Source organism: Ostrea edulis, chromosome 6 (assembly GCF_947568905.1).
Source record: "Ostrea edulis chromosome 6, xbOstEdul1.1, whole genome shotgun sequence".
In the NCBI taxonomy this organism is placed as follows: Eukaryota; Metazoa; Mollusca; class Bivalvia; order Ostreida; family Ostreidae; genus Ostrea; species Ostrea edulis.
Window position 1 is genome coordinate 24,074,135 of NC_079169.1, and position 18,480 is coordinate 24,092,614.

The 18,480-nt window shown below is 37.1% G+C and overlaps 1 protein-coding gene across 3 annotated transcripts in view; it reads left to right on the forward strand.

Annotated features, from left to right (window-relative positions):
• Positions 1 to 18,480, forward strand: part of LOC125648020 (cubilin-like) — a 123,383-nt gene that overhangs the window by 19,994 nt on the left and 84,909 nt on the right. For all 3 annotated transcript variants that reach the window (XR_007360180.2, XM_056142106.1, XM_048874909.2), the window contains exons 10-21: positions 2,092 to 2,221; positions 2,854 to 3,022; positions 4,457 to 4,588; positions 5,509 to 5,604; positions 6,084 to 6,217; positions 9,171 to 9,357; positions 9,751 to 10,101; positions 11,882 to 12,066; positions 12,856 to 13,018; positions 13,821 to 14,011; positions 14,683 to 14,839; positions 16,484 to 16,665. Coding sequence is in view for 2 of the 3 variants with exons in the window: in XM_056142106.1 (XP_055998081.1) it covers positions 2,092 to 2,221; positions 2,854 to 3,022; positions 4,457 to 4,588; positions 5,509 to 5,604; positions 6,084 to 6,217; positions 9,171 to 9,357; positions 9,751 to 10,101; positions 11,882 to 12,066; positions 12,856 to 13,018; positions 13,821 to 14,011; positions 14,683 to 14,839; positions 16,484 to 16,665 (2,077 nt within the window). In the remaining variant the exon portion in view is untranslated. The remainder of the gene's footprint in view (positions 1 to 2,091; positions 2,222 to 2,853; positions 3,023 to 4,456; positions 4,589 to 5,508; positions 5,605 to 6,083; positions 6,218 to 9,170; positions 9,358 to 9,750; positions 10,102 to 11,881; positions 12,067 to 12,855; positions 13,019 to 13,820; positions 14,012 to 14,682; positions 14,840 to 16,483; positions 16,666 to 18,480) is intronic.

The window sequence follows — 18,480 nt, forward strand, 5'->3', positions numbered from 1 at the left end:
ACACGGCACCGTTGAAATACCACGCTGAGTCAATTTCCTCAAATTTTGTCAGCTCTGAAATAAGTCCTGTGTTCGCTTTAGTGACGTCGTCGACAAGTTTTTTGCCCTTTCCGAGATTCTTCACATCCGACCGTTTTCTCATTACTCGTGCCTTGACATTGGAATTCAGGACCTTAACAATGATTGGCCTTATCTCTCCTTTTCCAGGTATCCTATGCACCGCTATTAGTTCTCTGTCGTCAAGTTGAACTTTTACGTTTTTCATGAATTCTTTCACAACCCCCCACGTATTTTCGCTAGGTTTCTCGGGTAATCCCATGATTTTAAAGTTATTTTTCCTGGAGAATTGTTCATTCGAATTCCCTAGCCTGAGGGCCTCTCTAGAGGTGTGTTCAGTCTCCTCCAAACTTTGCTTTGTTACTCTTAGTTCTCTTTTACACTCGACAAGTTTTTCCGTAAGATTCTGCACGTTCTTTTCAAGATTGTCCATATTTGCAGTCATTTTCTCCAACTTTTTATTATAATTATCTGTAATATCAGCACATCTTTTGTCCATTTCTTTTATCAATTCCCTTTCTCTGACTTTATTGTTTTCACTAACAATTTTCTGCACTATCGTCATAATTGCTGACTCCAGCATATCGTCCTTGATTGTCTTTTTCAGTTCAGTTTTCATTTCAGTTAAATCTCTCTGAATCTGTGCAAGCGATTTGCTTACCTCCGAGGTTTCTTTTGTTTCCTTTGTTTTTTCTGGAGTCATTTTCTCCTTCTTACGGTCGGCACCGCTTCGTGTCACAGGGGTAGACATTTTTAGGTAATGAAAAGATAGTGCTCAGCGAGCCGTGGTAAACAATGCACAGGTGAAAAAAGAAAAAGTCTTAAATTTTCCACTTATCCTCACTTTTTGCGTCCAAAACTTTGAAGAAATCCACTGAAACTGACCCCTCTTCATTACAACATAACGTTATCCGTAGAAAATCACTAATATAGCCCACTCCAGCCAAGTTCAGGGTCCCGTCGATCTACACGCTCACTCTCTTTCGAACGCCATCTTGACCTCAAGATGTGGTTTGTTACTTTATAAAGTAAAATTAAACAATGGTAGAGAACATATACATGTACACAAAGTGTCATTGTTAGGTTTTCTGTACAATACGCTGGTAATAGGTAGCTAATGGTCAAATCTCTGTTCTCTTGGAGGTAGTGGTGCATGGCTAATGTTAAATTCGATGATTATTTTTATAGCAGTATTTTCTGTAATTGTTAGCTATCGTTTTTCGTGGTTTCATATGTGGGTTTTTGATGGGGGGCATCAAAGAAGAGGGGCATATTGCTTTGCACCTGTCGGTCGGTCTGTCAGCCTGTCGGTAGACCACATGTTGTCCGCTCAATATCTTGAGAACCATTCATTTGATCATAACGATATTTCATATGTGGGTTTGTTATGAGTAGATGAGGACCCCTTTTGTTTTAAGGTCAAAGGTCAAGGGTCAATCTACTCTGGAAATAGGAATATACTGTCCGCTCAATATCTTGAGAATCCTTTGCTTGACAGACATCAAACGTGGTACATTGCTATATCTTTAGAAGAAAATGACCCCTATTGATTTTGAGCTCACATGGTCAAAGGTCAAGGGTCAAACTGGACATAGGAATATACTGTCCGCTCAATATCTTGAGAACCCTTTGCTTGACAGACAACAAACTTAGTACACTGGTACATCTTCAGGAGAAGATGACCCATATTTATTTTGAGGCCACATGGTCAAAGGTCATTTCTTGGATAGGACATAGTAATATATTTTCTCTTATATTTTAAGAATTATTTGCTTGATTGACACCAAACTTGGTACACTGGTACAGCATAAGGAATAGATGACCCCTATCGAATTTTAGGTCACATGGTCAATCCACTCTTAACATAGGAAGATATTGTCTGCTCAATATTTTGAATTGATGATACTCCTATCAATTAAATTATGTGTGTGTTTAACCCTTTTCAATTTTGCACCATGAGGGGCATATGTGTTTTACAAACACCTCTTGTTTGTTATTATTTTGTATGAATTTTTTTATGTGGTTATTTTGTAGGTGTCAGTGTATGGCTAACTGGTATGGAATCCGATGCTCTGAGCGCCATGACGACTGCAGTCAGGCATCACATGAAGAACTCTGCGGACATGGAACATGCATTAATTCTGACCGAGTACAACCTGGGCAGGTAAATTTCCTCATGTGTAACAAGACCTGTGTATTTTTCAATATCTATGTTGATTCTTACTTGTAGGGAATTTGAAATTGAATTTGTATCTCTATGACAAATGTATTGTCTCTCTCTTATTGTCAGCCTACCTGTAGACATCTAATAAGTTATTGGGTTTACCTGTCACTGTCCAATAAGTTGACAATTACTGTCCATTATTTTTAAGAATGGCCAGTATCTATCCTTTGTTAAAAATAATGGACAACAATTGTCAACTTATTGGACACCTACAGGTAGCTTTTTCACTAGAAGCGGACTTTCTTCTATTTAAAAGCCTAAAAAGACAAAGGATTGCATAACAAAAATGCTTTGAGATATATATTGAGGTGGACAGGTATTGCAGAGACAATTTTTGCCTCTGCTGAGGATTGAACCCAGGACCTCTAGCTCTTCCGATCGAACTAAAGGATTAATCCATTAGTTAGAGATAATGGTATTGAATACCAGGCAGATAAAGCTTTATCTTTCACAAGTTGTTCTACTTGAGGCGTTTAACTGAACTTGAAATCATAATTTATAAAAGATTCCTTGCAAAAGATGATGTATAATGATTGTGAAGTTATTCTTTGAATTTTTTATTTTGTATTTAGCCCAAATATACGTGCATATGTGAGGATGGTTGGACAACGGGCAGCTCTGGCCCGATGTGTGTAGTGGACCGTGACGAGTGTTCAGAGCCAGGTTCGCGGTGTTCTGTGGATCCCAGTGTGCCATGCATTAATTTTCCGGGCTCGTTTACCTGCGGACAATGTCCAGCTGGTAAGATTATTCTTATGGAGAGATTAAATTCAGGATTAGTTCAAAGACTGTCTATTCAACAAGATCATGCAAATAAGATATTTTTAAGCTCAATGACATACTTTTCAACTTCCAATTTATGTAAAGCACACCATTCATAGTAACTGTTGTGACTAAAATTTAATGCCAGATAGCTTTTTATGTCCAGTCAACTTTGTTACAAGACATATCTTTTAAATCAAGCTGTTACAAAACATAACAGTATTATAATACTATTAAGTGCATTGAGCTCTGTTACAAGACATAACAGTATTATGATACTATTAAGTGCATTGAGCTCTGTTACAAGACATAACAGTATTATGATACTATTAAGTGCATTCAGCTCTGTTACAAGACATCAATTACATCCAGTTGACTGTTTCAACCAAGCTTATTCTACAAAGCTTCTTTGGGTAAAAGATTCAGGTTCTTTTAAATGAAGGGTCTAGCCCCTTTGGATAGCCCCTTTCCAAAGGGAGATGATTAAGAAAAGGTGAAAATAGGATAGGGTGTTCAAACCATTCTCTCAAGAACCACTGAACCAGAAAATCCAAAACTTCATGAAAGTTTATTATGCTGCACTTCAAGTTTGTTCAAACCATGTGGCCAGGGCAAGATCACAAGAAGGGTTCAGAATTTTACAATGAAATATTTAGGGAACTATTAATTTAATTAGTGTGCAAGCATCCCCATTAAGTGTAGACTCAATGTTGAAAACATCATGACCCCAGGGGCCATTACAATATATTTCTATACAGAAAAAAATTCTTTCAAAATATTATATACCATGAGTGTACAATATCTCAAACAAGCATCCTCATGTTGTGTTCTTCAACCTCTTCTCACAGAACCACAAGGGTTCAGTTTCAAACTGTCCAGTTCATATGCAAGCATCCTCATGTTGAACAGATTCAACTGTTTTGACAATAAGGCCCCAGGGGACAGAATAGGACCACAATAAGGGTTGAAAGTTTACCATAGTAGGAATATATCAGAAAATTCTTTTAAAAATCTTGGAATTGCAAGGACACAGTGTGTTGAATTGATATGCAAGCATAATAACATGTAGTGTAGGTTTAATTTATTTTACACCGTGATATAGTATATGGGACCACAAAAGGGACTCAGACTTTGTAACATAGGAATATGCATAAGAACAATTTTCTCAAAAACCATAAAGGTACGATTTCAAATTTAGAATTAATATGCCAGGATCCTTATGTAATGTAGAATTAAGTTTGTTGATACCGTAACCCCTGGGCAGGGATGGGGCCACATGCACAAAATGAATTTCAAGTTTTACATGTGGAAAATGCTATGACTCGTGTGAGTAATATGACCCATAGGCCTCTTGCTTTATATTGTGCCCACTGTAACTGGTGGATCACTAATGTCTAATTAAATTATAATCAGGTTTCTCTGGAAATGGGTTTTCCTGTGTGGACATCAATGAATGTGAAGTCAATAATGGAGGCTGTTCTTTGAACCCGCGGGTGGACTGTACCAACACGAGGGGGTCACGGACCTGCGGACCCTGCCCACCTGGTAAGTGCATCAGTGCATCTTTTCTGGTAATATCAACAACAGGAAGTGCACCAGTATATGTTCCTGATGATATTAACAGTAGGAAGTACATGCATTACTGTTCATGAATAAAGTGTGGATGACTTACTATCATCATCATGATCAATACTGTTGTTCTCATGCTCCGTTCTTAGAGTCGTGAATGACGAGAACGTGTGCGTATGAACATGTTCTTGTTCTTCAATCACACTACCTACAGAGATGGTGTGAGTTCTTGCACCGTAGACCTGTTCTCTTGATGCAAACTCGGCATTCAAGATCTGCGGGAATCTGTACTCGTGCGAAGAATGGCGGCCTCGAACGCACTCTTACAGTAGCATGTCATCTCAAGGGGCGTGTGTCTCTGAAGATCAGCAGTGAGAGTTGAGGATTTACAAGGACCCTAGCACTTTTCAGTATTTTAATACCGAGATGTACAGGAAGAACACGAAGAGTCAGTGCTGACGACAAACCTCTGATGACGACAAACCTCTGCTGATGACAAACCTCTGCTGACGACAAACCTCTGCTGACGACAAACTTCTGCTGATGACTGTCTAGAAGGCAATGAAGAGGAAGTGGTCAGTCTTCTTCCAGTAAAGTGAAGGGCCCGCTACTACAGCATTGTCTCACTTGACATTAGAATTGACAAAACATTGCCGGTCAATAGCATGCAGATCAGTGCAGAAAAGGCAAAGACCAACAGCACTAATATAATCAACAAGCAGCTTTAACAGAACTGAAAATTACATAGCAGCCATCTCCTTGGCAACAAAATCAAACTCCCGTCTTTGCTGATCTGTATGCTTGTGAATTATTCACACTTTGATATATATTTGACTTTTTTTTATTGAAATGAGATATTTCCTGCTTATTTTTTAACATTCCTCTTTGATCTTTAGGTTACCAGGGTAACGGTGTGACATGTACGTGGGTTGGGCTGTGTAACATTAACAATGGAGGATGTCATTCATTGGCCACGTGCCAGGAATCACCAGGTATTTCTTCAACCTTAGTTGTAACTTAGACATGACTGGAATTCAATAATATGTAAATAATATAAGAAATTATTAATAAAATGGCAGATAACAAGAATTAAATCTCATCTGAAGCTTTGAATGAAAAGGATTTATTTCCATACAAAAGATGCTGACTGTGATCCAAAACAAGTGATTTAATGATTTAATTAAACATTTTATATGGTTTCATAAATTTTCATGAGCAACAAAATTCTGTGGATTTGTTAAGAAATGCTGTTTTACTCATACCGTTTTCTTCCTTTATAAGAGAAAATTGTCGATCGCTTGGACTCTGACACAACCATGGAAACAACGACAATTTTTGTTCATCAATAAGATTTTATGATGAAACAGTATTTATAAAGGAATATTAAAGTAGACTATTATTTCCTCAAAGATATTGTAAAAGTGGATAATAAAGATAATTCAGAGATTCCACTTTCTTCTTTACACTGCAGGTGTGCAGGGTGTGATTTGTACCTGTCCGCCGGGATATGTGGGTAACGGTCAGGGATCCACTGGATGTGTTAGTCAGGGTACAACAGATGGGGCATGTGCCAGTAACCCCTGTAGAAATGGGGCTTTGTGTCAGGTAAACTCCAAAACATGTACAGGACCTTGTCAGCAAAACAATGTACGGGTGACTTGAGATTGCTTGAACTTCGATCTCTCATAGTTCAAAATCTCTAAGTACTATCACAATCTCAATATTTTTCCTTATTATGAATTAGCAAATTCACTTTCATTCTCTTGAATGCTCAATCTTTCGAAATTCAAGATCTCACGAAGTAAAATTTTTGTCCCTTTACACATAACACATTAAGATTTACTCTCAATAATATCTTGAAGTGCTACCCTGGCGCCTACCCTGGAGAAGATCAATGTAAACAGTTTAGGAAATCTGGCATGAGGACTTTGTAATTAGTGTTGACACTTCACCAGATATCCAAAAAAAGGGATCAATTGGTCTGGTGTGAAATCATTTGCCATAATTATCAATTAACCTTATTAATTTTTAAAGGTGTATTACTATTATAGAAAGTGGCAATGATTTTTTTTTTTACTGCAAAAGATGTAAATGAATAGAAATAAAAATGATTAATTTCTTCATTCATATTGTGATGAAGTAAAGTTTGAAATTAGATACATTACCTGGGAAAACAAAATTATAAATTTTACCACCCTCACACATTTCACTGGGTTAGTATGAAAGTCAAAAGTGGTAGATCAAAGTGCCAATTTCTGGACTAGAAAATTTTATTTCTTGATCTATTAAAATTTTACTGTGGACTTTTTTTAAGAGCCACCTGTGATTTTATTTTCACCTACCTATTAATATGCCCAGATGGAAGATCAGAGAGCATTTATTTGGTTTGTCTGCCTATTCATCTGCCATTGATCTGTCTGTTGTCTGTCTTGGTTGTCCATCTTTTTGTCTATCTGTCTGTTTAAACCTTTAACCTTAGTCATAACTAATAAGGTATTTTAAATTGAAATTTGAAGTTCAGACTTGATGAGCTGAAAGGTTAAGGTAAAGGTTTTGTGACTGATGAAGATTGGGGTCATTTCTCGAGGTCAAATTTGCCACAATTGCTTTGATGCATCTATATTACTGTAATTATGATAATTATGAACTTGATGTTTTATCTCTTAATGCTGGTTAATCAGGAGAGAGATGTCTTTTGCTTTTAATATGATAAACATTGTCTAGTAATGTTACATAAATGCATCTTGTAATTTTTAGCTCACCTGAGCTAAAAGCTCAAGTGAGCTTTTCTGATCACCCGTATTCCGGCGTCCGTCCGTCTGTAAACTTTTAACATTTTTGACTTCTTCTCAAAAACCACTGGGCCAATTTCAACCAAGGTTGGCACAAAGCATCCTTAGGTAAAGGGAATTCTAAATTGTTAAAATAAAGGGCCAGGCCACCTTCCAAGGGGAGATAATCAAGAAAAGGTAAAAATAGAGTAGGGTCATTAAAAATTCTCCTTCTCAAGAACCACTGGGCCAGAAAAGCTGAGATTTATTTGAAAGCTTTCTGATATAGAGCAGATTCAGGTTTGTTAAAATCCTGGTCCCCGGGGGTCGGATGGGGCCACAATAGGGGATCAAAGTTTTACATACAAATATATAGGAAAAATCTTTAAAAATCAACCACTGGGCCAGAAAAGTTAAGATTTATATGAAAGCTTCCTGATATAATGCAAAGTCAAGTTTGTTAAAATCATGGCCCCCGGGGGTCGGATGGGGCCACAATAGGGGATCAAAGTTTTACATACAAATATATAGGGAAAATCTTTAAAAATCTTCTCAAGAACCACTAAGCCAGAAAAGCTGATATTTACATGAAAGCTTTCTGACATAATGCAGATTCAAGTTTGTAAAAATCCTGGCCCCCGGGGGTCGGATGGGGCCATAATAGGGGATCAAAGTTTTACATACAAATATATAGGCAAATCTTTAAAAATCTTCTTCTCAAGAACCACTAAACCAGAAAAGCTGATATTTACATGAAAGCTTCCTAACATAGTGTAGAGTTAAGTTTGTTCAAATCATGGCCCCCTGGAGTAGGATGGAGCCACAATAGGGGATCAAAGTTTTACATACAAATATATAGGGAAAATCTTCTCAAGAACCACTGAGCCAGAAAAGCTGATATTTACATGAAAGCTTTCTGACATAGTGCAGATTCAAGTTTGTGCAAATCATGGCCCCAGGGGGTAGGATAGGGCCACAAGGGGGGATCAAAGTTTTACATACAAATATATACTAGGAAAAATCTTTAAAATTCTTCTTCTCAAGAACCATTGGGCCAAAGAAGTTCACATTTACATGGAAGCTTTCTGACATAATGTAGATTCAAGTTTGCAAAAACCATGGCCTCCAGGGGTAGGTTGGGGCCATAATAGGGACTACGGTTTTACATGCAAATATATATGGAAAGTCTTCTGATATGGACCAAGGTGACTCAGGTGAGCGATGTGGCCCATGGGCCTCTTGTTTTAAAATCAGATATTTGAGGCATTGCAAAAGTCAAATTGTAGAGAACGTATATCTTTAAGTTTCACCAGTAAATGTCTGTCAATGTTGAGTTCTGTTGATGGGTGATAACTGCTATAGATGTGGACATAATCTGTTTAGCTTTATCTTAAAACTTACAGAGGGATACATACACCTGTGAAACAACTAAATGTGAAAATAGCCATTTCTCTGTCCCTAAAATTTAAACATTCTTGATACTCTGATTGCCAGATTTAATTTCTTTCCTGAATGATTCCCAATCCAACTTAATAAGAAGCCGCAAATTTGGTGATTTTTTATACGTTCATTGAAAAATAGTACAAATGTCAACATTTCAGACAGTTTTTTGAGTGAAAATCATGGACCATATGCCACTACCAAAACTACTTTTCGTATTTTGTACATAAAGAATGAAAAGATAATATTTGTTAGTTTTGTCTTAGTATCATGAAATATTATATTACTTGCTGATGTACGCGTTAGATAGAAGTTGTACATAGTTTCGTAATTCTCGATCTCTGTAGAACTCGGGAAGCAGCTTTAACTGTGTGTGCCAGCCCGGCTACGAGGGAAACCAGTGCCAGACAAACACTAATGAATGTGCCAGCAATCCATGTCAAAATGGGGGTACTTGTACCGATCGTGTCAATGGCTACGTGTGTACCTGTACCAGCTCACACACAGGGAACAACTGTGAAGAAGAGACTCAGTGTAAGGCTTAAGAAATACTGAAATCAGGCTGCTTGATTGCCAAAATGTTTAACAAATGATGGCAGGCAGGTATATGCTATTATCACATGATTTGAACTGTATACAGTGAAATTTGTGGTGGAATTCCAAAATATTGTGTTAACTCAGTACATGCACTTTGGTACCAAACTTTAAATGCTCTGATAAGTTCATAAACTAAGATTTTGTGTAATGTAGGGATTTTGATTTACTGTACATGTAATGGTGACATGATATGAGGAACAGTAATAGTGGTCATGATGTATAATTAACATATAACAGGAACTAATGCTCTGCTCTAATGTCTTTATATTCACTTTCTCTTTTCTTTATCATGCATCATATGACTGCATGCCTCTTACATTTCCTGTACAGCTTGTGGTGGTGTGTTGACGAGTGAGTCTGGTTCACTAAGTTATCCTGAGCAGACGGGTGTTTCCTACCCTCACGGTGTCAGCTGTTCCTGGCGGATTGTCTCCACCCCGGGGAAAATTATCAGTGTCACATTCTCCTCATTCAGCATTGAGAATCACCCCAACTGTGACTATGACTACCTACAGATTCACGACGGTCCAAGTGCCACCGCCCACAAGATTGGGACATATTGTGGTGACACGCCCCCTGGGCGGGTTAACAGTACCCAGCATAGGATGTACCTTTGGTTTTTCAGTGACCAATCTGTTGCGTCTGATGGATTCTCTTTGAACTGGATCTCAGCTGATCCAAGTGAGATTTTGATCGATAGATACAAAAATTGTAGATTCAGATATCATTATTTTCTTCTTAAGTCATTGAAATGTACAGTCAAACCTGTATTAAGAGACCGTCCAACGGAGAATGGAAAAAAGGTCACATATGACAAGTGGTCTCTTAATACACTGCCTGGTTGCCTATTTTCCGCAGTTAATGGATAAAATTTCGCAAATAATTTGTACAATGGAGAAAATGACTACATGTATTTGGAATTTATCATTAAGAATATCAAGTATGGTTTTAATAGTTGTAAAATAAAATTAAATACACTGTAGTTAAAAATCTAGAATACAATGGGTTGTATCATAATTTTTTATTCATCAAAAATTACATTTAATCTGTTTAAGAATGATAAATTTTCTAAAACTTATAAATACTTTGTTGTAAAGGGTATTTATGTATAGCCTACTTGTACAGTGTAACTAAAAAATGCAATGCTTGTGGTAAGAAAGCAAATGGTGAAGTGTTGCGTCTCCTTTTGTACAATACATGCTGGAAAAATGTTATTCAATTTGAGAAACATTTAAAAATAAATCACAATATCCATTGTACATGCACAGCAAATCTTGTAAGCTTAGAACTAATGCAGGCAATTTTCTTGAACTCGGACGTATCAAATACTCGGGACATGTCGAAGTGAGCCGCTATTTCTGGTCATTATTCTGGAAACCGAGAGTATCTCATGCAGGAAAACTGTGAATACTCCGTTTAAAATTTCAGTCCTAAGCACAATATTTAGTACCTGATTTATATCGCAATCGGGCAGATGTTTTACTCTTGTTGAACATAATGGTATAACAAGTGGTAGATTTTCATTTCCGATCTAGCCTACCCGGCACTTAAAGTTTGTCGAAATTCACACCTTCAAATACACCGGCCTTGATTCCCTGATCCTTGATTTTGTTAAACAACCAACAACTCGGGTTTTATTAATTAACCACACACGACACTGAATGTTGACAGCTTGGGTATAATAATTTATTCAAAGGGCTGACTAAACAAGATCATCGCCAAACTGTGCGTATTAAAACAAAAGCGTTAGGGGCGATAATTCCCAGAATAGTCGCGTGTTTGAAAATGAAAGTGTTAGGGGCGATAATTCCCAGAATATTCGGCTTAACCGAAATCGAAAGTATATAGTAATCACGTTGTAATCGAAAAATGTACAGTCGTTAAATAGAGGTAAAATTTCGTTAAAATACACGAAAAGGTTGTAAAAATCATGGTCGTTGGTCGCATCAGACAGGTGGTCGTTTAATACAGGTACAAAATATAGAGTAACGTCTTGGGGGGGAACTTTTTATGGTCACATACGACAGTGAGTCGCTTAATATAGTGGATCGCTATGGCAGTTTTGACTGTATTTATAAAATGTGATGAAAATGCTGAGTCATATGGGAAAAAATAATTTTTATTTGAATATAGAATACTGTACAGCGGGTATTTTCCGCAAGTTTAAAATTTGGGGATTTGCTGGCTCAAACGTATGCTAATAATTTTAGCAGAATAAATTTTGGCAGGCAATGAAGAGTTATCTCTCTTGCAAATACCGAAGTCACAGTAAGGTGCATATTTGGTGAGTGAAATTTTGGTGGAAAGCTATCTAACCGCTAAAATAAGCCAAATTTATCACCCCATGGAAAAAAACTGCTGTACAGTACTCAAGAATAAAGTAAATGACTTTGAACTCCAGCTTTCAGTAATTTGATAAAACTATGTTCCAACATTTTTACTTTATATCCGCCTTTTTCAGTTTGTGGTGGACTGCTAAATCAGGGCAACCATGGCACCATCTCCAGTCCTGGTTACCCTGGAAACTACCCCCACAACAGGGACTGTGTATGGACAATTATGGTGTCCCCCGGGATGAACATTATGTTCACATTTGCACATATGGCCCTGGAGCACCATGACAACTGTAGCTATGACTACCTTGAGGTAAAATGAGGGTTCAGTTTCAATACATATATAATGTTATTATGATATTAAATGTATTCATACCATATAACGTAAGTTTCATATTGGTCCTGTTGTATTTACTGTAAACAAATTGTTATAATGGTCATCTTTTTTATTTCTTTAAATTCTCTGTTTACTTGAAAATTAATGAACCAGCATTACGCCCTGTATGCCAGAAGAAAATGGTTGGTTGGCAGTGACAAATATTGTGAAAAGGGTTGCTTGCAGATATTGTGGATATTTCTCCCACGCAAATAGAAAGTTGGTTAATGCACCTTCCTCTTACTGCTGAGTCAACTTTTTAAAAATTGTTTTACTCTTTCAATGTGTTTTATGTTGTAAATGAAATGGAGAGATTGATGCATTTACTGAACAGACAGGGATTCAGACCTGGACTCCCTGAACTTGCTATCTCAGGTCACTGGTGATGAAATCCAGTTGACTGCCACAATATTGTACAATTTTAAGGACCATGAGTTATATGTGATTGCATCAGATGAGCACATCTCCAAATTAATCTTTGTTGACCTTTGCTGTGATTAAGACATTGTTCAGAAGAGAACAGGTTTGGTATGGACTGGAAAACAGAGAGGATTCATTTGAAAATCTGGCAGGGTGTATTGAAATATGTATGGGGCCATTTAATTCAGCTGTTGGGATTAATTCTGGACCTGTACGTTACACATGTTGATTGCAGAAGATTCTGTTTGCATAATAGTACATTTTTCAACACTGAAAATGACTTCATTGAATGGCCTATCTTGATAGATTCGTGATGGATTGGATGAAAATGCCCCATTGTTAAAGAAGTATTGCAGCACACAGTCTCCTGTTCCCATAACGACCACCAATCCGTACGCCCATGTTAAATTTCACTCGGATGCCTCACTTTCAGACCGGGGATTCCTCATTACTTACGCAGCTGTGTCTGGTGAGTTCACTCCTTAATATTCATAAAGCCAAATCCTAGATAACTATCTCAACAGTTCAGTGAAACCTTGTCTAATTCAATTTGCTTACTGTAATATACAGCTTTTAAATTCTCTCATGTCTTCAATGCTTTTGCCTAAATCCATTTTTTTCAATTTTGAAATCATGTTGTGTTGTTTTACCCATTCCATAATAAATTGAAAGGATTAGCAGGATGCAAAAAAAGTACTCCGCTCGTCCAGGACTTAATTACTTGAGTGATATATCGGGCATGAGTTTTACTGTCAGACTCAGAAACAGTTTTAAACATTTTACATTAGTCTTTTGGGCCTCTTTAATGAGTAAGAACCTTAGATTCCTACATTTGATGAATATCTGAACCTTACTAATTTATCTGGGCTTATGATTATATATCCTGACTCCCATTATCTATCTTGACCTCTGATTATCTATCTGGAACCCGAATTATCTGATCCGGGTTAGAATAGGTCCTCAATACTCCATGCTTGTCATAAGAGGTGACTAAATGGGGCGGTTCTTCGAATGAGACTGCAAAAACTGAGGCCTTGTGTCACAGCAGGTGTGGCACAATAAAGATCTCTCCCTCCTCAAAGGCCGTATTTAGCGCCTAGCATAAGCCTAAATTTGGCCACCCTTCACTGGCAATGGTGATGTCTCCATATGAGTGAAAAATTCTCGAGTGGGACATTAAACAATATTCAATCAATCAATCAAATTATTTGTCTGGACCTTACTAATTTATCTGGACTTGTGATTATCTATCTTGCTCTATATTTATTTAGCTGGACCTCAGTGTGGAGGACAGTATACTGCATCAGAAGGAGTTGTGACGTCTCCGAATTTCCCATCCCCGTACAACCACAGAAGTGAATGTGTGTGGACAATCACGGTACCGACCGGAGACACAATCACTCTGACCTTCACCACGATAGACATCGAGTTCGATTCCACGTGTGGCTACGATTTTGTGGAGGTATGACACAGCTAGATATTGTAAACAAAAACATTGCAACTTACCAAGGCCCCAATGTTTGCAAACTGCTATAAAAGAAATTTTCCCTACCTATTACATGTTTTGAAATGTTTATGATTTTGTTTTTTCCTGTCTTGTTCCTTTTGATTTCACAGAATGTGATCTAACTTTCTTCTGGATTGCTAATTTGTGGTTTTCTGAATATGTGTCACTATATTCTTTGAGTTAAGTGTCGAATTAGCTAATACATTATGTGTTTGAAATTGATTGGCAGCATGTTATAGTAACATTGCTTATGTACATGTAAACTACTTTCATTGGTAAAACATTTGAAATTTTGTACATTTGTTAAGGAATTAAGTAATATTATAATGAATTAATTAATCATTACTGCAGTAACATATCCGAAGAGTTATATTACCTCCTGATAGCGCATTTGGATTATCAGATCATACTCCAGACTATGTCTGATTTGATCTGCTACCCATGCTGGTTCACTCAAAGTGATCCAACTCTTTGGATCATTTACTGCAGTAAGAATGTATAATAATAATGTATCTTTAAACATCAATTGTTGACAGTGATTTGTCACCAGATGAAGGAAGAAGATAGTTTTATTGCTTAAAATTTCTACATTACCAAGAATTGATTCCTTCATTATTGACTGGCAGGTGCGGGACGGCTCCAACGAGATGGCCCCACTGTTTAACAAGTTCTGTGGGAACACCCTCCCAGCCCCTCTAACGTCCACTGGGAACACCATGTTCATCAGGTTCTCATCTGATGCCACTCAGACAGGGCAGGGATTCAGGGCGACCTGGACAACAGGTAAAGCCTTTGTAACAAAGATAGGACATAATAGACAAATGGTACACCTGTACAGCAGGTAAATGACACTGTCACACCTGTACAGCAGGTAAATGACACTGTCACCTGTACATGGATGAATGTAGGGCTGCAATGGGTACCCGAAATAACGGAAAACTGCAGATCATGTTGTTTGGGTTGGGTTCAGTTCCATTTTTCAGGATTTCAGTTTGGGTCTGGTTTTTATAATTATAGCATCATTATTAGAAATCTTTTTAAACAAGATGGCGTCAAAATCTAGTGATGGTCAATCGGGGGAAAAAAATTAATTGATGATCGGATTAATCGGATGCACCTTTTCGATTGATTAATCGAAAAATAATCGAATTTTATTCATTTCAAATTTATGGCAGAAATATATTAAATTTACTTTATTTTTTATCCTAAATATTATGTTGATTAGAATAAAATCATAAGATTGATCGATTGTATCTTGTTAAACGTCTCTCTCGAGAATTTTTTACTATGGTCTCGAGACGTCTAAAATCATTTTGAAATTTGAAGTTAATAATCCCATACTTTTGATTTTGTTTTCCCGGAATAGGGATAAATCTCTTGACTGTTATTGTTCTTATAGGATCCTGGTTAGAATAGAGCCTCATTACCCCTTACTTATTGTAAGAGGCAAAATCTGAGGCCCTGGACTGTGTCACAGCAGGTGTGGCACGATAAAGATCCCCCCTGCTCAAAGACTGTAAGCGCCGAGCCATAGGCCTAAATTTTACAGCCCTTCACCAGCAATGGTGACGTCTCCGTATGAGTGAAAGATTCTCAAGAGGGACGTTAAAACAATATTCAATCTTATCGGATGATTCAGCTTCGTCAGCCATATTTGATTTTAGTTAAGTCGCGGCAAGAATATTCGTATTATAAAAAAAATACCGATGTCGGCGATTTTCGATTTTGAAAATGACAATCGATTGTTCACATCGTTTCAGTTATAGCGACCGACAATCGATAGTCGGCGACAATCGGTACATCACTATCAAAATCTAAAGTATGGTTGTAGTCTGATTTATTGTTCAATGATGGCATCGTGGTCAAAACAATGCAGAATGTAGAATATGTCTGACACATTTAAAATATGCCACAGGATCAACATTTCCAGTGACAAAACATTTATACCGAAAGCATGGAATGCATGGAAATGAGTAAAAATGGCAGTGCTGTTTCTATTGATATACCATGGATAAACCAGAATCCTCATCCATGAGTAATTATTGTAACAAAATACAAATAAAGGTTTTAATTTTAACATTTATATAAAATTTGTAAAATAGCTATATAGACTCGAACCAAAATACCCGAACCTGGATTAAAAATCTTGAACAGAAATTTTTTGGGAACCCAGACAGCCCTAGATGAATGGTACACACGTATGAGTGAATGGTTACCTGTACAACAAGTAAATTGCACACCTTTACAAGAGGTAACTGGTACACTTTACAAGAACATGGACATGGTATACATGAATTTCAAGTAAATTTGGAACTAGAACCAATGACTAAATATTCTACATGTATATAGATTGTATCACTGAGCGATACTATCTGTTTCTGGAAAGTCTTTGTGACTGGCTATTGTATATGTTTATATGAATTACAGCTTGTGGAGGAACATTCTCGGAGCCAGAGGGAAGCTTCAGCTCCCCATCCTACCCCAACGCCTACCCCGCCAACAAGGAATGTGTGTACACCATCAACCAGCCCCTGGGGTCAGTTGTCACCCTCACGTTCAGCGCTTTTGACTTAGAAGGCTCCATTAACTGTGTCTACGACTACCTCATGGTCAGTGTTACATCTGAATTTATCTCGGGCTGTATTCTTAATACCAATTGATATTGTTTCTTCTGTGTAAAGTAGTTTTTGACTTTCAAAAGATATAGCTGCTTAGTCACTTTAGAGTTTGGAGTAAGGAGATCATCATTAAGTTGCAGGGTTAACTCTTCATGATCTTATGACTGGTGTTTTAGATCAGGCTGTAAAATCAAGATTCCATGTCACAGACTGTAAAATCAAGACCTCATGTCACAGACTGTAAAATCAAGATCCCATGTCACAGACTGTAAAATCAAGATTCCATGTCACAGACTGTAAAAGCAAGACCTCATGTCACAGACTGTTAAATCAAGATCCCATGTCACAGACTGTAAAATCAAGATCCCATGTCACAGACTGTAAAATCGAGACCTCATGTCACAGACTGTAAAATCAAGATCCCATGTCACAGACTATAAATCAAGATCCCATGTCACAGACTGTAAAATCAAGATCCCATGTCACATACTATAAATCAAGATCCCATGTCACAGACTGTAAAATCAAGATCCCATGTCACAGACTATAAATCAAAATCCCATGTCACAGACTGTAAAATCAAGATCCCATGTCACAGACTATAAATCAAGATCCCATGTCACAGACTGTAAAATCAAGATCCCATGCCACAGACTGTAAATCAAAATCCCATGTCACAGACTGTAAAATCAAGACCTCATGTCACAGACTGTAAAATCAAGACCTCATGTCACAGACTGTAAAATCAAGATCCCATGTCACAGACTGTAAAATCAAGATCCCATGTCACAGACTGTAAATCAAGATCCCATGTCACAGACTGTAAAATCAAGACCTCATGTCACAGACTGTAAAATCAAGACCTCATGTCACAGACTGTAAAATCAAGACCTCATGTCACAGACTGTAAAATCAAGATCCCATGTCACAGACTATAAATCAAGATCCCATGTCACATACTATAAATCAAGATCCCATGTCACAGACTGTAAAATCAAGATCCCATGCCACAGACTGTAAATCAAGATCCCATGTCACAGACTGTAAAATCAAGACCTCATGTCACAGACTGTAAAATCAAGACCTCATGTCACAGACTGTAAAATCAAGACCTCATGTCACAGACTGTAAAATCAAGACCTCATGTCACAGACTGTAAAATCAAGATCCCATGTCACAGACTATAAATCAAGATCCCATGTCACAGACTGTAAAATCAAGATCCCATGTCACAGACTTTATAAAATAAGACCTCATGTAAAATTGAGTTTCCACATCGATTCACGGCTCTGTGCCATTATAGGATAAGAAATAATCTACATTTTTGTGATGTATGTAGTTGTAATGTCGTAGAATAAGATTTTGATATCAAAGATGTGATTGATATTTAATAACATTATAATGAAGCCATTTAAATTTTGACTATTCCTAGATATTTGTTATAGAGATGTTTAACTGCTATCTCCACTTATTATTAACTGACGGCATTTAAACTTGTGATGAATCTTGCAAATATATTGCAAATAATTACCCTTGTTAATGAGTAAATTTAGCAGTGGGTGATCAAAAGTTCTAATCTTTCTCACCCATATTAGTATCAGATATACACATCAGGTGATTAAGACAAGATTTTATTTCAAGGGTAGCGATCATAGACAAAAGGAGTTTAGACTGAAAAAAAAACAACCCATTTTTGAAACTGAATTTCAAAGTAAACTTTTGAGAAGGTTTTCGAGAAAATGAATGGAGAATAGATTATGATTTTTTTTAGTTTCAGTATTTGTCAAGAAATGACATGCTCATTTT